General features: G+C 39.6%; 1 protein-coding gene across 14 annotated transcripts in view; it reads left to right on the top strand.

Annotated features, from left to right (window-relative positions):
* Nucleotides 1-20,946, top strand: part of DNAH8 (dynein axonemal heavy chain 8) — a 327,201-nt gene that overhangs the window by 318 nt on the left and 305,937 nt on the right. For 10 of the 14 annotated variants that reach the window (XR_013830241.1, XM_079934718.1, XM_079934724.1 and 7 more), the window contains exons 2-9: nucleotides 4,833-5,390; nucleotides 5,500-5,634; nucleotides 9,386-9,470; nucleotides 11,851-11,900; nucleotides 12,265-12,376; nucleotides 15,791-15,942; nucleotides 16,689-16,878; nucleotides 17,377-17,540. Coding sequence is in view for 13 of the 14 variants with exons in the window: in XM_079934718.1 (XP_079790844.1) it covers nucleotides 4,878-5,390; nucleotides 5,500-5,634; nucleotides 9,386-9,470; nucleotides 11,851-11,900; nucleotides 12,265-12,376; nucleotides 15,791-15,942; nucleotides 16,689-16,878; nucleotides 17,377-17,540 (1,401 nt within the window). In the remaining variant the exon portion in view is untranslated. Of the gene's footprint in view, nucleotides 1-4,832; nucleotides 5,391-5,499; nucleotides 5,635-9,385; nucleotides 9,471-11,850; nucleotides 11,901-12,264; nucleotides 12,377-15,790; nucleotides 15,943-16,688; nucleotides 16,879-17,376; nucleotides 17,541-20,946 lie in introns of those variants that run through there. The other 4 variants (XM_079934721.1, XM_079934712.1, XM_079934713.1 and 1 more) reach the window with 4 other exon arrangements.

Genomic DNA, 20,946 nt, shown 5'->3' with positions numbered 1-20,946 from the left:
CCCCCCAGCTCCCCGCTAATGCCCCCAAGCTGTCCAGTTCCCACCCGACTACAACCCGCAGCCAGCTCCTGCCCTTGGTGAATCCCAGTCTCTTCGTTGGACGTCTGACAGACTCCACACCCCGCTCCCCCTTTTAAGGATTCAAAAGTAAGACAAACAGAAGGCCTAGCCATTCAGGCTTATCTTCTGCTCCTCGCTCCTCCTCACTCCCCTACACCCCGAAATCTCATCACTAAATTTGCCACTTCTTCTAAGCAATCTAAGCCTTTCCCTGCTTTCTTGCTAGGAGAGTCCCCTCTCCCGTCCTCTCCTGACAGCTCTTCAGACCCAAGTCAAATGTCATCATCTCTGTCGTTTTTTTCCAGAAGTTTCTTTCCCTTCTAGTCTCTTTCAGCCCTTTGTTCATTCACCTTTTCTTGACGTTGACCACCCTGTGTGTGTTTAACAGTCTGCCCTCTCCCCCCCTCCGTTTGTGCGTTTTGCTTTGGAGGGGCTTCTCGGTTGTGTATGTCATCACAGCGGCCAAGCACGCAGAGACCCCTTAGTCATCATGAAGGGATAGGGGTACAGAGATGGGCACAAGAGAAAGGGGTGTGGTTGAAATGGCAACTTGCTCCTGGAAATGACTAGGAATGATTTTATGGGCGTCCAATGAAGCTCCAAAATTGAACTTAAAGAGAAGGGGTGGTGGGAATTTAAAATGATTGTATTTGGCAGCAAGTTGTCTGGGGAGGACACGGGGAGGAGGAGAACACGAAAAGGTGTTTATCCTGCATCCCCTCTGTGCTCTTATAGCCAGCAAAGCGTGAATACTTGGAGTAAAGACCCGCCCCTTCGTTGCCGAAGTAATCTTGTTAAATTCTAAAATTCAGAGGGAAATTTAGCTTCTAAATTTTAAGTCCTAAGATACATAGGAGAAAAATATAAACACATATTGTGTGTTATTGTATAAACACATATTATACGAGTAAAACATGCACATGATTATAATTTTTTAAAAACCATAAAGTTATCAAATTGAAAAGTACAGCTCTTCCTCTGCTTCTCTTATCTGGCCTTTTTTACTCAAGGTAATCATTGTTCATAGTTCATTGTGTATCTTTCCTGGAAAGCTTCTAATGCATTTTATTAAATCTAAACTGTTACTGATTATAATTTTATACAATTACATAGATGGAAACTACATATTATATGTAACAGCATAAAGAAAAAGATGTGAGGAAAGGAAAAAAGGTTGCCAGTTAAACCTTCTTAAAAGTGTGCATCTTAGAATAGGTGAAATACCATGTATATGCCTACATACACTTTAAAAAATTTATACAGCTTGATATACAATGCACTGTACTACCTTGGTTTTTTCTCCATGTAACAATATGTGATTGAGACGTTTCTATATCTGTATATATAGCTTTACCTCATTATTTTTATTGCTAATGTTAAATTAAAATTTTATTGAACAGTGTACTACGGTACAATTAATGCATCCTTTATTAAGGAACATTTTGGTTGTTTCCAGGAAGTGTATTTGTTTACTTGCTTCTTTTTGCTGTTGCAAACATGTTGCATATATGCAAACATGTGAATGTGTATATATAGTAAGCTAATTTATATTTACTAAAAATTTTTCCATTTCAACTATGTAATCTATTAAAATTTTTGCTACAGTTTTTAGGAATTCTTCTGTATAAAACAGCTGTGTACATTTTCTAAGTTACAGTTAAATAATTGCATCAGTCTTTGGGAGTGGTAAACTGACATTTTATATTTAGAGTTCATTACATGCCAACTATGATTTGACATTTGAAAACAATGTAGGAAAAGCATCTCAAATGATTTCATCAGAGGAAAAATTCTATAGCTTCCTTAAGCAAAATCTCCCCAAAATGGCAGTAGTAATTTATTTATTTTGAGAGTCTGAGGTATATGATTTACTTTAAAAATGTAAACTGTAACAAATTATTTAGAAATTACTTGTTTCTCAGTCATGATAGCAATTAAAACCTTATCATTTTCCGTATTGTCGGTGTGTACAGACTACTGACCATAAAGACTCTTTATGTTCACAAAATAAGAGCTTATCCTGTCCTTAGCGTGAGATATATGTGTCAGCACTCAATTCACAGAGCACAAATTGAACTCTTTACATAAAACATATATTCCGAGAGGAGTATTCTAATAAGTTTTAGAAATTAAATGCTGTTTCCCCCACCACCACCCCCTTATACAGCTTCACATAAATCCCAAGGAAACTGAGGTAAGGAGACACACATAGAGGTGGAAAGTATATGTATATTATATTTAAATATGTTTACCTGAATTGAGGCTATCGACTATGTTTATTATATCACCATGGGAGCAGAGTAACTCACAATGACCTCTTTCAGTGTATTTTATTATAAACTTGGGGAATTCTTGATTAGGAGGGAGAGGATTTCCGGGTTTTTTTCTTCTCTTTACACTGTATTTGTCTTATTTTCAGCTTTCTTTCCTTCTTTTTCCCATTCCTTTTTACTTGCTTTCAATTTTCCTTCTTTAAGCCTATCGATTCAGCCTGACCTTAGTCATAGATTTTGTTTAACCTAACTGATGTTATTCAGGACTACCTTAAGCTTTTTTAGCTTTTAATATCCTTTCATTGCAAGATTACAAAGAGCTAGGTGAACAAGGGGGCAAAACTAAATAGGGCCGTGATGTGACATGCTCTGAAGTTTAGAAAGATCAATTGGGTGTGCAGTTGGATAAGATCTGTGACTCTGCTGGATCTTAGTTTCATTATCAGTAAAAAGGGAGAGTTAAGCTAGGTGATTTCTGAGGTTTATTTTCTAGTTCTGAAATGATGTGCCATGAATCTTAACTATCTGGAATCTCCAGGGAATTAATTGTGTTGGGTAATAACATTTTCTGAAAATTTAATCTGTGCCAGTACTTAAGAAATAGTTGTCATTTTTAGATGGAAAACTCATTAAGATTTATTGTATACTTCCTTGATTTCTTAAACAAAATGTCATGATTCAACTTTAGTCTTTCCTTGATGGCTTAAATAATAGTGGCTCTATACTGGCTTAAATAACTGTGTGTCTCTAGAAAGAGCATTTATTGCCTATGGAGAAGCTCTCCGGCCCTACTGAGCTCAGTCAGTACATGTGTTTCACCATTTATTGAAATTAAAGTAAATTTTGCTTTCGTTTCAGAAACCAGACAACAATGCCTGTTGATATCCTTTGAGAGAAGGCACGATTCTCTTACGGGAGTAAAGTAAATTGTTTGGCAGAATTCAAAAGCATAAATTTGAGCAGAGTGACAGGTAGTTGATAGGACTTCACTAATGTGTATCATCATAATTGTTCTTGAGTTACTATAGATGGCACAACCAACTCCTCTAGGCCAGTTTCAAGTGTAAGAATGTAATGCACACACAACTCCTGGGTATTGTAGATCTTTATTGTGCCCAATAATAACTCAAGAGACATTTAATTAGTTACTATCCAAGCAAATTTTCTCTTGTGTGAAAAAGCTAGACATTAGATTGTGGCCAAGAGTCAAAGACAAAAACCAGGATCTATAAAAGACAGAGGAGAGAGGGATGAGAAAATAAATACTTCAGACAGTTTGAGAACATTGGTCCTTGTTTGACATCTTGGGTGTGGGTAGGTAAACTGGTTAGCTGGCAGCTAAAAGGTCAGTTTGGGTCTTTCTGTTCTTGAATAGGCCAACCTTAGCATATCAAAGAAAACAATTTCAGCTGTTTATGGGTCCTTTGGAAAACCTGGTGAGGGCAGATGTCAGGTGCAGGTTACAGGCTATCTCTGTCTGATGGAGGGCTGCTGGTGTCCCTTTCATACGAAGCACCGTCTTACTTAGGCCAGGTCTGCACCAGTGTCCTCAGAATTTCTCACTAGAAAGCCTCTTTATCTTCTTCTTTTGGACTGTCTGCTTTGGAATTTGTTCTTTTGTTCTTCAGGTATTTACTGTTTATACTGGTTTCTGGATCTTAGCCATATCCCAAACTCCTATTTATTTTGATGGAGGCTTGATTACTGTCCTAAATATGATTTTTTTTTCTGTAAGTAACATTTTGTCCCATTCCGCTGGTGCCCCCTAATTTTCCTTGTTATGTGCTCATGATAACTTCCACACTCCTTTATAATTGGAGCTTTTCTGATTGGGTAGGTTGGATTTATACTTTATATGATACCGTTGCTTCAGTAAATAGTCACAATCACATTTTAGCATGAATTTTATGTTTGGACTTGGGATATTCATTTTGGCTTCCAAGAGTATGTTTTATGCTTTTTGGGTGGTCCTGGTTATGCTCATATAGATGAGATGGCTGGACAGTTGAGTGTCTGATTGGTGAATTGGAGAGTAGCAGAGTTCCCCCAAGCAAGGAACATTTCAGTCCATGTAGTTCTTTGCTTGATCTCTTGGATAAGTATCCTGGTGTTGATCACCAGTTGGTCCTGGAGTACAGTCGCTCTCAATCTTTTTTCAGCCCTTTTTCCATACCTGAGGACAGGTGTCCTCCCATCAATTGCAGTGGTTACTTATAGTTTGAAAAAGACCCTAGAGGTGTGTAGGTGTAGGGGTGTGTGTGTGTGTGTGTGTGTGTGTGTGTGTGTGTGTGTATGTGCGCGCGTGCACGTGCGCGCGCGCGCGCGCTGTCCCACTTTAAAAAAAATTCTCTCTCTAGCCCTATAAACTTAGTTTCTTTAGATAATGCAGTATGAGAGAAACAGATAATTTTGCTACCTGTCTAGCTTCAATGGGAGGGATAAATTAATACATCATACTCAATTTATTGAACAATTAAAAAAAAAATTTTATAATCCTAGGTTTTGAAGTTTTAAGGTGCTCTGCAGGTGGAAGGAGTGGATAACATGAGCGCTGAAGAAGGTGACCCACCCCCTCCGGAAGAAGAAGCCCCGTCCTCTTCGGGAGAGGCAGCACCTCCTAGCTCAGAAGATGTTGCCCCTCCGGATCCAGGAGATGAGGCTCCCCCGCCTCCGGAAGAAGAGGCTCCTCCTCCTTCCAGTGAAGAGGCCCCAGGAGATGAGGCTCCCCCGCCTCCGGAAGAAGAGGCTCCTCCTCCTTCCAGTGAAGAGGCCCCTCCCCTCCCAGTAGAGGCATCTGCAGAAGATACTGTCTCTCTTTCCGAAAAAGGTCCTACTTCCTCTTTAAGTGATTATGTGAATCACATTCCTTCTGATGAAAGGATAGTTATGCCAGATGAAGATGACCCAGATCTGAGAAGGGTTCGACCTAGGCCTGCGCCACGATTGGTTCAACCAGTGCCTTCTGAGGTGCTCTCTCAGTCTTCCCGCAGATCATCCAAATATCTCCGAAGTATGAGTGGCGTTACAAATCTACAGGAAACATTAAAAGAGAGACAGGTTTTGCTTATAATACCATTTTTATTAAGTGTCGCTTTTATCTGAAATGAAATATTTTGGTGATTTTTCTTCATAATTACAATTTTTACACATGGTTTTCATTCTTTAGGCAAGATTCAGAGATGCAAGGGAAAACCGAAAAATGAAAATTGACCCTTCATACAAATATATATTTGAAATTCTATCAGCAAAGCTTGGCCTGGACATAACAACTGTTGAAGAATTAATTTTGGATTGCCCATCTGTAAGTTTAAGTCTTATTATTTTTTAATTACTCTTTGAGAAGTGATTGGTTGAAGAAACTTGAATCGTTGTGAACAACAAAACATTTAGAAAGAGAAGGTTGGGATTTAACTGAATAGAGAAGAAGCTTTATTTTACATAGTTATAGCCAGTTGGATGATATTTCTAGTTTGGCCTACTATTGTGGAGGAAGGGAAAAAAAGAGTTGGCAACTAGAATTGAGCTAAGATTCTAACTCAAAATGGCTTCAGAAGTTAGAGGGATGGTCAAGCACAGGTAGAGTGATATTTTAAAAGTACGGGTTATATAAACTACGCGTGCAAACCATTTGGATAGAAAAACAAATAGAGAAAATATTTCTATTCTGCAGAAATAGAGCTAGGGAACAGTGACTACTGCATGAATATAGTCGAAAACAACGAGGTGATTATCGTGCGTCTCTGCGTGCCAGGGAGAGCCCTGGATTATGCCTACTTTTCTAGCATAATTATTAACAGTTCCTCCTTTCACTCCTAAAAGGGTCCCAGATTTGGATGATGAATTTATATGGTCACCTTAATTATAGTAATATATGATAAACTGTGACATTGATAGCAGCTCCTGGAAGCACTGTCATAGCTTCCTTATAGCTCAGGTTCTAAATTTTCAACAAAATTACTCTTAGCTGCTTGAGTTTTTGTCAAGTCTAGGAGTGACCTGGGCTGGAGCTTCTACAAGACCCGTGAGCAGGTACATGCTGGTGGTGAGCTGATTGTCCCACTGAATGCAAGGGTGAGAGAGTTGCAATGGGGGCGGCATTGTGGTGAGGTTGCCATTATCAGGGTCCATACTCCCTGTTCTTGCCCAGTGAACTTGGGCAAAACTCTTTAGCTTGCTCTAGGAGCGAAGAGTCTGTGGAATGTTTCCTAAAAGAGCCTCTCCCTTGCTCGATGCAGTATGTTACCAAGTTCTGGAAGTTGTCTGCCCTTCATTTCTTCCAGGACCCTTATAAAGCTTTAGAACTGGCAGGCCCCTGACAGTTGAATGGGATTGATCATTTTCTTGTTCCCTTAGTGTGTTACAGTGACATGGGCATGTGATTGATGCAGAGAGATCAATAGCTCTGAGCTATTTTAATGGCAAAGGATAGACAACCTTGGAGATGTGTACGTAAAACAAGAGGTGCCACAGCAAGCGACTGGAAGTAGGATGGTTTCCCGGGTCACCAGAGTTCCCTGTGGGAGTGTGCGTGTGGCTAAGGAGGGCTTCACGGGCATGCGGGCTGTTAGTTGAGTAGGCCCTTGTGCTGAAGGGCCCTACCCTTGGATAAATGATCTCCTGTTGCCATCTTAAAATTATTAATAATTTCTAAACAAGTGGTTCTGAATTTTCAGTTTTCACTGGGCCTCACGAATTCTGTAACCTGCCCGGGCTATGGATGGTACCACCCAATGGCAGCAGGATTCTCTTTGCCACTCTCAATTGTTTTTGTTTGTTTGTATTGTTTTTTCATTTGTTTTCATCTCTCCTGGCCTCCCTTCTCTATTTTGGCTCCTCTGGTGACTCTGGTTATGTGTCTGCCTATTCTCTAGGTAGAAGGAAGTGATGCAAAACAACCTTGCACACATCACTGAGCAGATGACCAAGAGAGGAAGGGAAGGCCAATTTCTAAAAAATGTGACTAAGTTGGGGAGATGAGTATCTACAGAGGTGATATTATCACCCTTAAGTATTTGCCACCTGGTTTTCTGGGCTGGCATTCTCTACTTGGAGGAAGTCTCTCTCACTGGCTAACATGCTGCCCAGGAAGTGGGAGTGCCCAATGCTTGCAAACCCTTCCATTTGTCATTCCTGGGGCGTGTCTTGGACTTTGGGTCTTTGTGGTTAGCTTCTTCCTTTAAGGCTCTCATAGACCAGGCCAGACACTGCTTAGGCTGCAAGGAATGGGAAATCTAGGTTTAAGGGAAGAGTCAAGCCAGGAAAGGTGTTTCCTTAAGAGTTGCTGGTGAATTGCAAAGCCACAGTGGAGGGAAGATAGTAAGTACATCTAGGATGGAAACCAATGTCAAAATCTGGGAGAGATTAGAGTGCTCATTTGATTACATGGACAGAGCAAGAACACGTAGTAAATTGGCATCGCGATTAGTGGATGGGTGAGTAAGAAGTTGGAGCAAGAGGTGGTATGTTTTGTTGTGGTTGTTTAGGTAACTGGGTGTATGGAAAAGTTTTTCTTTTATGTGAGGCCTGTTGCGCAATCCAGAGTGAAAACAGTTCATTAAAGGCTCCGCAAAAGGGTAGACAGCAGCAGAGGTGGTGGTTATTTTGTTTGCCTTCAGATCCATTCCCGACTGTGCTCCACCCTGCTCTGTGGCCTGGAAGGCTGACCTCTCTGGAATCTACCACATGGGCTCCCTTATCCTCTGGTTTCCACGTGGCTCGGCTTCTGGGAGCCACCAGCAGGAGATTGGAGGGCAGAAGAGAAAGAAGCCTGATCCCTCCCCACTTGGCCACGTTTCTGCCAGTGTCCTCCCGAACAGTCCCTTTCCCCCAGCTCCAGCTCTCAGCCTGCTTCCCGCTACCCCATTCCCCCCAACGCCCTCCCTTCCAGGCCTCGAGGTGGTACTGGTTTTCCTCTGTTGCTAGTCCTGTGTTGCTGCTAGTGCCACAGCTTCCCTTACCCTGTTCTGGCCTCTAGAAGTAGCCTCTTTAGGTTTCTTCAGAGCCTCTTTGTTACGACTCCTTTGCTTGCCAGGACCCTAACCAATACAGAGGTTTCTGCCGCATTGGCATTCAAGCTTTTGCTACTTTGTGTGTTCCTGCTACTTTCATTCAGCGCTGCTCATGATAGTCACAGACATTACTTTCCTGGCTTACATGATAGTGTTTTCCAAAGTCAAGACAGCAGCAGCACAGTTCTGTGGAAAGAGAGCAGATCTGGAGTTCCAGGTTCTGCACTTGTGGGTATGTGTCTTTGGGTCCTTCACTCAAATTCTTTTTATTTTTATTTATTTTTAATTTATTATTATTATTATTATTTTGGCTGGGCTGCACAGCACATGGGATCTTAGTTCCCTGACCAGGGATCAAACCTGTGCCCCCTCCCTGCAATGGAAGCGCAGAGTCTTAACCACTGGACCACCAGGGAAGTCCTCAAATTCTTTTTATTTATTTATTTATTTATGGCTGTGTTGGGTCTTCGTTGCTGCGTGGGCTTTCTCTAGTTGCAGCGAGTGGGGGTTACTCTTCGTTGTGGTGCGCGGGCTTCTCATTGCAGTGGCTTCTCTTCTTGCAGATCACAGGCTCTCGGCACGCGGGCTTCCGTAGTTGTGGCACGTGGGCTCAGTGGTTGTGGCTCACAGGCTCTAGAGCACAGGCTCAGTAGTTGTGGCGTACGGGCTTAGTTGCTCCACGGCATGTGGGGGTCTTCCTGGACCAGGGCTCGAAACCATGTCCCCTGCATTGAGAAGCAGATTCTTAACCATTGCACCACCAGGGAAGTCCCCCACTTATATATGTAGATAAGTAATGGAGGTTTGGAAATAGAATTCACCCTATATTCCATGATAATTTTGGAGTTAAATTAGTTCGGATTCTAATGCTGCCTCTGATGTACCTGCTTCTGTGTACCTTGAATAAACTCTTTTAGCTTCATTTTCTTTATTTACAAAACTATGAGGACTAAGGTATGTAAAATGCCTAGCACAGGGCTTGGTTCATTTTATTGTAGTTTCTTAGTCATTTTATTGATTATCATTTTCTCTTTTGTTTAACAGCTGGAAGCATTTACTCTTTTTTTTATGAAAGATGGTTGTAAGACATTGAAGTTTTTGTACCAAGAAGGAGATGTACCTGGTCTTGGTAAGGATGTTTTGCAAGGGTAATGTGCCAGCTATTCATGAATGAATGTTAAAGTGCAGCATATCTTTTCTCTTATACATAGACAATCCTATATTTATAAAGAAAATTTACCAGGAGCTTACAAGATTGCTATAATGATTGAAGAAGAAAGCATCCTTATAGAAGTCATTGACCTATCCTGGGAATACACATTTTCACTAGAATTTAATTGCCTTTTCCTTGAAACAGGTAGAGCTATTTTGTACACGTGTTGTCAGATGACTAGAAATAGTCATGAAACCACCCGAAAGCACAGCAGTCGCTCCCTGTGGTCCTGGGTCTGCATCTTGTGTTTGCTGCAGCTGGCAGGGGAATATCTGGCTTTCTCTACTTTTCACGTTATTCCAAAAAGAATTGATACTTTACCAGGTCATTGAACTTTTGTCTTAATAACTAGGTACACAGATCATCCTTTGGTTTTAGACTACTTATCTTATAAATCTTGTGGATTTTACCGTGTCCCCTCTGTTGGTTCTTTCTTGCTTTCCTCCTCTGCTGCCTTTTTTTTTTTTTTTTTTTTTTTTTTTGCGGTACGCGGGCCTCTCACTGCTGTGGCCTCTCCCATTGCGGAGCACAGGCTCCGGACGTGCAGGCTCAGCGGCCATGGCTCACAGGCCCAGCCGCGCCGCAGCATGTGGGATCTTCGCGGACCGGGGCATGAACCTGCCTCCCCTGCATCGGCAGGCGGACTCTCAACCACTGCGCCACCAGGGAAGCCCCCTCCTGTGCTGCCTTTAAGCTTAGGCTCCTATCTCATGCCTGCCCCAGTTTTCCAGATTGAAAACCAGTATCTCTGTTACCAGATTTCCTCTCTGAAATCCATACTACTTATTCCTGCCAAGTAAATCTTTCATTGTCCTGTTGTTGGATTGAGTCCAAACTCTTCATTTATTCTACTAAGGCCTGTCATGACCTGGACACACAGTACTTGTTTAGTCTGATCTCCTATTCTGCCGAACATGAACTTGCTGCTCTCTCTAAGCCAGTCTTCATGGTTGTCTGTCCACACCAGTCATTTCTGTGCCCTTTTCTCCACCCTCCTAAGTGTCTCCACCCAGCCAAATCCTACCCCTCCTCCGGATTGCCTCAGGCATTCTCTTTACTTCAGAGCTTTCTCAGAGTGTTCCAAACCACATCCATCACTATCCTCCAGACGCCTGTCTCTTTTAAAGTTTGCATTGTAAAATACACCACTTGATCATGTTCTTCTGTTTTCATCTAATTGTTTAATATATATGTCTTTCTTCACCAACAAAATATGTAGACTCATGATTAGTGACCATGTCTGCTCTATTGATCTTCTGTCTCACAATTCTTATGCTGGGACATTATTGTAAGGTCCACATTTTCATAATTCATTAAAAATTAAAACAATAGGGGCTTCCCTGGTGGCGCAGCGGTTGAGAGTCCACCTGCTGATTCAGGGGACACGGGTTTGTGCCCCAGTCTGGGAAGATCCCACATGCCGCGGAGCGGCTGGGCCCGTGGGCCATGGCCGCTGAGCCTGCGCGTCCGGAGCCTGTGCTCTGCAATGGGAGAGGCCACAACAGCGAGAGGCCCGTGTACCGCAAAAAAAATAAAAATAAAAATAAAATAAATAAATAAAACAATAACTGAAAATATAGAAAGGTGAGAAAATATCTACAATTAGAAGAAAAATTAAAACTACCACCCACATTCCCACTCACTTGGAATAATCAAGTTAACTCCTTGATGAGTATCCTTCTGTAACTTCTTTGGTATATATATATATGTGTGTGTGTGTGTGTGTGTGTGTGTGTGTGTGTGTGTGTGTGTGTTTGTTTATTTCCCTTTCTCTATGTATTTTGATATGTATATGTACAGTATGTATGAGATATGTACATATATATACACAGTATATATACCACTATGTATATAGTTTGATCTTCTGCTAGTTTTATCTTCTGATCACTAATTTAGATGTTTGTAATGACCCAAATTATAAGTATGGCTGCAAGTCTAAGACATATTCACGGTTCATTGACTCCTTGACATCCAGAGTTGCATATATAATATGTAGAGTTGGATCCTATTTTGCAGTATATATATATATATATATATATATATATATATATATATATATATATATATATATATATATATATACTGCTATACATATATATATTTGGGGGGACACATTCAGTCCATAGCATTTATTGTTATCCTATATTGCCTCAAACCTTCTTTGGAAGAGTATAGTATAAATAATAATAATGAAACTCTCAAGTTTTCAGCCGAAAAAAAAAAAAAGTATCATTTTCAAACTTATTGGGCCAAAACAAGAATGTAGAGCTAGTGAGAATATTCCTTTTGTGCCAAGATTACAACACCAGACAGACAGAGCTCTCCAGGATGCTTCTGGATGACAAGGTAAGTTTGAGACGGTCTCTCTGTGCCTCCACCTTGGTCTCTCTGTGCCTCCACCTTTCCACAGCCTACGGCATTCTTGCTGCCTTTAACCAGGAAAGTAATCACCTCTTTTATGGCTCACAAGTAGCATCTCACTTATGCCAAATGTGCTGGAGGCTGGGAATGCTTTGTGATTTGCTGACCTTGTACCCACTCTGGTGCTTTGGGTCATTCTTTGTCAAAATTTATGAAAGTACAAGACAGATGAGAAGGGGGACGTGCATTCTTCAGCTGGAAGAGTGACCAAGTAACTACAAACTGCTGCCCCTCCCGGGATCGTGCTGGTCACTGCAAACTTCAGCAGCCCAATGACTTGTTCCTCCAGACAGCGACTGTGCCTATGCCTTGTTCACCCAGACCACCAGCCCTGTGGGTCCTGAGGAGGAAAAGCTTGATGGGGAGCAGGCGGGTACTGGATGAGAGTGTAAGGGGCCAAGGTAGGACTGCGAAGGAAGCCACTTTCCCCATACTCAGTGCCCTGCTAGATTCTAAGAACCCTCTACCCTAACAATTATCTTTCTAAATAGCCTTGGTCCAAACTTTGGAGCTCAGGGTGGATTTCAAGTCAGTGTCAACAGTGTGAAACTTTCCTTTTCTTCTAGACAGGTTATCCTGTGTATCCTGGTATATGGGTGAGAGTATCCCAGACCAGATGTTGTTTTCTTAAACTGCAGAGCTTATCACACCCTCCATTGACAGTGTGCAGACCCCTGGGCCTGCAGGGAGGAGGAGATCACAGATAGACACTGTTTGACACACTGGTTTAAAGCTCGATCCTGGAGAGGGTCAGAAGTGAGGTGGTGAAGACAAGCTCCACTCTTTACTCGCTGGGTCACACTGGGAAAGTTATTTCACCTCTCCGAGCCTTGGTTTTCTCATCTGTAAAATGGGAACAGTAATGGAACTCACCTCATGGGATTGGGAGGACCGTGGTTATGCTGGGCTCAGGGCAAGTGCCACGTAAACTTTGCCTCACTCCCTAAAAATGTCTTGTCCTCCAAGATTATAGTCCAGTCTCAGAAAGAAAAAGGAACTCAGTAGCCATGAGAGTTAGTTCAGCCTTCTCTTAATTATTTTCAAAAACATTGCATTTCCTGTTTGGGGACCATGTCACCCAAGATATGCTTCCTTTTTTTTTTTTTCAATTTAATTGAACTAAGAAAAAACAATTTATAGATGCTTTATAAAAATGTAATCCAACTCTATATATTATTCTATGGTAGCTTTTAAAAATTGATAATATTGTCTTCTCCATGCCACTGATACATTTCCACAATTAAATTTTAAACAGTTGCATTGTACTTCATTAGACTGAGACAACTATTAGGTTCAAAACTTATTATTAGAATTTAGGTTGTTCACAACTTTTTTCTCCTTTAAACAATGCCTCAATGAATATCATTGAAGCTAATTCTACGTGGATTAGGAAGACTTTTTAGGAAGAATTCTCAGGAGAAGTGCCAGAAGAAAGGGTAAACATACTTTTAATTATTATTTTTGCTATTTCCAAAAATAATATACTTATCAGCTTGGTGAGTATTTCTCTACATGTCTTTCTTATATGCATGTGCTAACACGTAGACACTTAGTATCATTTTAAAAATATGATCATGTAACACGTTTTATTCTTGACTTACTTTTTGGACTTGACAGTATAACCTAGACATTTTTTATGTTATTAAATATAGATTTATCTAATTTAAAAGATGCTGTATAATATTCTTTAGTGTAGCTGCATTTGAATTTTTAGAAGCCAGGTATATGTTCAGCTGTGAGTAATGGAAAACCTAATAGTAGCTTAAACAAATAGGGAGTCTATTTTTCTCTCATAACTGGGCAGGCAGTGGCTAGCAGTGGTTCAAGTGCTCAGTAACGCCATCAGAAACCCAGATTCTTATTTTATTTCTGTTCTGCCATTCTTTTTTTTTTTTAATTTAATTAATTTATTTATTCGGCTGCATTGGGTCTTTGTTGCTGTGTGCGGGCTTTTCTCTAGTTGCCGCGAGTGGGAGCTACTTTTCGTTGTGGTGCACGGGCTTCTCATTGCGGTGGCCTCTCTTGCTTTAGAGCACTGGCTCTAGAGCGCGGGCTTAGTTGCTCCACAGCATGTGGGATCTTCCCGGACCAGGGATTGAACCGGTGTCCCCTGCATTGGCAGGTGGATTTTTAACCACTGCGCCACAAGGCAAGTCCCCTATTCTGCCATTCTTAACACATTGCTTTGTGTTCATATTTGTTCCACATGGTTGCAAGATGAAGTCTAGACATTATGTACAGGTTTTCATCATGTAGGAAAGGGGCCTACTAGTCACACCTCTCCCCTTTATCAGGAAAGCCCAAGATTCTTAATGTCATATGACTACCCTAGGGGCTAGGGAGGCTGAGAAAGCAGTTGTCTCCCTGAGAATGTACAGATTGCTAAATGGGACAAATTCAGGTTGACTTATCAAGGAAAAAAGGGAGAATATTAAGGGTAAAGGTAATTCTGCCAACCTCCATGAACGAGCATTTGAGCTCTACATTGCTGCATACCATGTCTCAGGGTTCTTTGGCTGCAAGCAAGGTGCAGACTCTGGCTTAGGTAAGCAAAAAAATTAAAACATTTGGGTAGTTCACAAAATTTAGAACTAGCTGAACAATCAGGCCTTGGGAAAAATAGGAATAGAGCATTTCCATGGATTTCAGGGCAGTTTCTTTGGATTCATCAGTAGATTGACCTTGCTCAGATACCCTTTTATCTTTGTGTCTCTGCATTCAAGATTTACAGTCTTGCAGAGAGTCTAATTAGTATAGTTTTCACATGTGTACCCCTGCAGGGCTCTGAGACTGGTGTCCTCCAGAATCCCAGGATGGGAGAAATTCCCCAAACCCAAAGGAAGGAGGGCTGGGCAGACAAAAGATGTTTATGGTTTTGTGATAGGGATGTAAAATTTTCTTAGATCATACTTCAAATTGGTTATGGTTGTGAACAGGAAGACTGTTGATTTTTTGCTTATTAATATTGCAACCAAGGAATTCCCTGATGGTACCAGTGGTAAAGAGCCCACCTTCCAATGCAGGGAATGCAGGTTCGATCCCTGGTTGGGGAACTAAGATCCCACAACTAAGCCCGCATGCCACAACTACTGAGCTCACACGCCTCAACGTGAGAGCCTGCGTGCTGCAAACTACAGAGCCCACGTGCTCTGGAGTCCGCATGCCACAACTAGAGAGAGGAAACCTGCAGTCTACTACTAGAGAGAAGCCCACACGCCACAAAGAAAAGATCCCACATGCCTCAATGAAGATCCTGTGTGCCGCAACTAGGACCCGACGCAGCCAAAAAAAATAAAGAAAAAAATATTGCAACTAGCTATCTAACAGAATTCTCATATTTTAAATAGTTTTTAAACATCAAAGAAAGATTTCTAATGATACATTTTCATTGAAATTAGTTCAAGGAAGGATTTAATATAAGTCGGGTGCTATGAGAGTATTTAGTGGGGGACAGGATCTTCTTGGGGGAGTCAGTGAAAGTTTACCTGAGAGGTGGCATTTTGGCTGAGATACGAAAGATTAGCAAGGATTAAGGAGGCAAAGGGTTGAGAATGGGATAAGAGAAGGGTTTCCATGAAAGTTCTGCCTGAGGCCAGGCCAAAAGGAGCAAAGTGCAGAACTCAGTGAAAGGCACCCAAGGAGGCTGCAATTTAAGATTTGCAATTACATTTTTTTGTAGATAAAAAATTTTATTCCACAATTATATTGAAAACTTCTTAAACTAAAGCAAGGAACAAGGGTGTAAGATCCACAGTAATTTATCACATTTGATCAGTCATGTGATCGTATGCTAAGTTCTTGACTTTTGTTTTCAGAATGTGGTCGAACTATTCCTGGAGCAACCAAAGGGGCAAAAATGATGAGATTGTATATAGACAGCGCAGCCCCAGAGAAACTAAAAGGAGTGTGTGTAGTTTTTGTTCGCTGTCGCAATGATGCCCCTATAAATACTAAAAATATTCATGAAGTATGTTTACACTTTTTTCAAATATATGGTTAAGCATTTTTGCCAGCTTTATTGAGATATAATTGACATATAGCATTATGTAAGTTTAAGGTATACAAAGAATTGATTTAACACATTGTGAAATGATTACCACCATAGCATTAGCTAACACCTCCATTGCCTCACATAATTACCTTTTTTCTCCTTTTTTGGTAATGACACTTAAGATCTACTCCCTTAGCAACTTTTAAGTATACAATACAGTATCGTTAACTACAGTCACCATGCTGTACGTTAGATCCCCAGAACTTATTCATCTTATAACTGGAAGTTAGTACCCTTTGACCAATGTTTTTTCCATCCAAATTTCTGGGCAGAGGGCTAGTTTAATTGCTTTTTACCTCAACTGACAGAGTTTTTCTCGTCCCCTTTTCATGGACAGGGCAACTGTCCACCTAGAACTTTCTTTATGTAGGAGGCTCAGTTTCATTTCCCTCACATTGTATGGACTCCAGGCCATACCTCCTTCCCTATGCAGAAATTAAAGCACCAGGGAAAGTGTTTACTTGATGAGCAAGTATGTGAATGGTTAAATGCAGGCAGAATATAAGTTTGTTGATTTTAGAACCTTAATATTCACCACTTAAGTTTTCCTAATAGTTTATAAGATATATTGTCTATACTTATTGTAATGTAAAATAGGTTATGATTTTCAGTTCTTTAATGGGATCAGCATGTAAAATAACATTTGAACACTACCCTTTTAGGAAGTGCTATTTACTTTTCTGGACGTATCAGAAGGACTCCTAGTTGGGATTAGGAATATGCTGGCAAATATATTTCTACCAGCTATTCTTGCGACAAATAATTGGGGTGCTTTAAACCAGTCCCAGCAAGGAGAATCTGAAAAACACATTTTCACTGAAACCATCAGCAGATACCTTTCATCTTTAGATGGTAAGTATAGTATTTAATGTTTAATCAGTTACTACAAATGAGCAAATTAACTATAAGTTATTAAAAATAAGCATTAGAGAAAACATTTCCATCTTAAAAGATGTAAATCAAAGCAATTATGAGACCTAGAGATAAGATATCAAATCATTAGAACTTCTCTTTCCACGGATCTCTGAAGGCATAAGATACATTTTCTTTTATATCTCCCATTGTAGAAGGAGGATTCTCTTCCTATATTATTTGAGAAAATTTTTACCATATTTAAAAATATATATGTTATGATGAACTCTTTTTAAAATATAAATTATATTATTTCATATTGTTAAAATATGCAATTTTATTAATAAATCATAGTCACAATCTAATGATCAACTAGAATTATATTTCTATGAAGTGTTAGATCTCTAACATTTTAGTAATTACAGCTTAAAACCACACATTGGCATTTAATGCATTGACATTAAACACCTCTTGTCAATATTATTTTTTCCCTTTTAGGTGCTAGAATAAGTATTGAGGGAACAGTTAAGTTAAAGAAGATAGACAATGTTGATTTTTCCAAACTGCATACCTTTGAAGAAGTGACACTCGCAGCTAGCAATTCAGAAACTGTTCGTCAGCTAGAGGACGTGCTGATGATATGGTACAGACAGATTGAACAGGTGAGCCGACCTGAGTGATTTCACCAGATATGAGTCATAGTTCATATCTGTGTCCTAGTCACTGCATTTTGTCCCTAAAAGTAAAGGGAAGAGGAGCCTTCCAGATTCTACTATGAAATTCAGCCTATTTTTGATTCTAGTGCAAAATCATTGTTCTCTTTGGACCACTTAATATCAACTTTAAGATATTTCCCACTTTAAGGAGGAAACCATAACATTATGGCTTGAGAATGGAATAATGAAGAAACAGAAATAGCCAGCATTTATCTCCAATATCTTATGTATTGTTTATGCTCTTCATTAGAGAGAGAGGAAAAGTACACAGTGAAGAGACTATAGCCACAATGCTAGACACTTAATAAATACCTCTTGGTTGATCAATGGAATTGTCTGTGTTGACAGAGAGGTTCAAACTAGGCTCATTCCTATCAGTACTGCAGTGGCAAGTCTGCAGCTCTCTGGCCAAATACATTTTCTTTCTGGCAGTAAGAAAAGCAGTGATAGGAATGGGGGTATATGTCAACATTCTGAGAGGTGCCAACTTACACTACAAACGTTGACCACAACCAAATATTAGGTAATTGCTCTAAACAGAAAGAGGACTCTAGAAGCCAACTCACAGATCTCTAGTTCATGAGCACAGGACAGTGAAACTGGAGAAGAAAATCTTCAGTTGAATGAGGACTAGGGGAGGAAAATCTTGAGCAAGCAAGAGTTAGAGAAAAACATTTCTGATTTTACCTCTCTTAGAACTGTTAGAAGGAGGGAGGTGTAGTTGGAGTGGAAAAATTGGAGGACTTTGGAAACTCCATCAAGGCCTGGAGTGCCGGCCACAAAATTTGCTCCCAGGTGTCCCTAGGTACTCGAAGTAATTGTCCACCAAGGACTCCTGCAGCTGCCTACTATGCCAGTTGGCATAGGAAGAGGGAGTTGTAAGCCATTGTGGAATTCAAGCTGTGTCCTACACAGTGGCTGAGGAGATCTCCTCCAATTATCATGATCAATCAAAATAGATCTTCTTTTATAAAAATGAGCAAGCAAAAGAAATAGCTTAACATAAGGAGATTAGGCAACTTGAAATAAGAAAAGTTGGAGGGAATTCCCTGGTGGTCCAGTGATTAGGACTCTGCGCTTTCACATTGGTTGGGGAACTAAGAACTAAGATCCCACAATCCTGTAAGCCGCACAGCCAAAAAAAAAAAAAGGAAAATCATGTTGGGCAATTGTAGCAAATGGTCTCCAGTTAAGCAGAATCAGTGCAAGAAATGGGAGACTTCTTTAAAAAATATTACATCTAAAATAAACCTTGACCTCTTGTCATACACAAAAATTAATTCAAGATGGATCATAGACATAAATATGAAAGCTAAAACTAAAAAAAGAGATACATGCAACAACATGGATGAATCTCAAAAACATGTTGAGTGAACGAATCCAGCCTTAAAAAAGTAATGTGAAAAATAGAACAAAAAATATACTTGAATCAGAACATAATGCAGAACTATATTAATATCTTATTAAGATACAAACCCCAGAAGCCATGAAAGGAAAAACCTGACATATATGACTATATAAACAAATTAATGTAAGATCCATATGGCAGAAATCACTGTAAGCAACATTAGAAGATAATTGACCTTCTGGGAGAAAATATTATCAGCATATGTAACAGAGTTAGTATACATAATATGTAAAGAACGGCTATAAATCATTAAGAAATGGGCATTTCAGAGAAAACTTGGCCAAGGATATGAACAATGTCATTCAAAGAAAGTATGTGGACATATTTGACCTGGGAAAAGAAGGGGACCTAGGAGTGACGTGATGTCTTCAAATATTTGATGGTATTTCATGTGGACTTAAACTTGTACTGTAATGGCCCTAACAGGCAGAATTAAGAGTGGAGTGTGATGGTTATAAGGAGGGAGATTTTATTAGGATCACTTTCTCACAGACTTTCCCCCCCCCCACCCGAAAATGGAATGTTTTGTATCCCTGAAAGTATCCGATTTGAGGTTGGATTATCATCTATGAATAATGTTGTAGCAGGAATTAAACATCAAAAGTGTTGCTTGATTTAGTTAATTTTAAGGTCCATTTTCATTCTTTAATTCAGTGATTCAAATTATATAGACTTTCAGCCACTAAGAAAAGTTTAAATTATGTCTAGTATCCTTTATTTAACGAGGTGGAGAAACTTATAATAAGATTAGGAAAGAGTTCCATAAACCATGGTTAAAATTATAAGCATTTCATGGATTAAAGAGAGAAGCTTCATAGGTTTGAAAAATCAACTGTGTATTTTGACTCATTTGTATTCTTAATTCCATCACGATTGTAGTTATGGAAAGTTATAAGCATAAAAAATGTACAGAAAATAAGAAACACCCCTGTAAGTACCACTGAGATTAAACAGATACTAACCATTTGCTATTTTTGCTTCAGATCTCTTATTTTCACTAAATCCTCCACCCCTTTCCTCTCCGTCCCTGTATATTACCACCATTCTGATGTTATTGTCTCCTCCATTCCCCTGAAAGTTTTATACTTTTATTGCATTTGCATATTTATAAGCTTTATATTATATATAAATAAATTATATATATGAAAATACAGAATATATATTTGTGTTTAAAATCTTTACATAAATGGTATCCTTTTACAGTTTTTTTTTTATTTAACATTCTCTTTCATCCATGTTGATACAAGTAAATTTATTTCATTCACTTAACTATTGTCTGGTATTCCTCTATGAGAGAATCCGTTTATTCTGTAGATTTCCAGACATTTAGGAGACATTCAAATTATGTCTAGTATCCTCTGTTTAAGGAGGTAGAGAACTCACCTGTTCCCTCAGAAAGCAGTTGTTTCTACTTTTTTTCCTGTTACAAACAATAATAATACATCTTCAATGAATATCTTTATTCTGGTCTCGTTTGCACATGTTCAAGAGTTTCCCAGGGAATGGCCGAGAGAAGTAGTATAGATTTTTTATTGGGTACTACAAGGCCCTCCAAATAGTGGTTATATTAACTTATATTTTTTTACAGAAGTAAATGGGAGCTCCCATGTCTTCATATCTTTCGTTACACTTGGGACTGTTGGATTTTTAATGGATGCCAGTATGTTGGATGTGAAATGGTATCTTGATTTATTTTGCATTACCCTGAACACTGTTGAGGCTGTGGACGTTTAATGACTATTTAGATTTCCTCCTTGTTGAATTGCCTGTTCATATCCTTTACCTAGTTTTCTTTCAGATTGCTTGATGATATCTTAACTGAATTGTTGGAGTTTGAATAATATTTTCCGCCTGTTAATCTTTTGTTGGTCCCCATTGTGTCCTGCATTTTCGTTTGGTATTGGTGTCTTTAGTCATGTGGAAGTTTTACATTTTAATGTAAAT

This window comes from Stenella coeruleoalba (genome assembly GCF_951394435.1).
Source record: "Stenella coeruleoalba genome assembly, chromosome: 10".
Lineage (NCBI taxonomy): Eukaryota > Metazoa > Chordata > Mammalia > Artiodactyla > Delphinidae > Stenella > Stenella coeruleoalba.
Note: the sequence above shows the minus strand (reverse complement) of the source record. Positions and strands in the feature narration are given on the sequence as shown.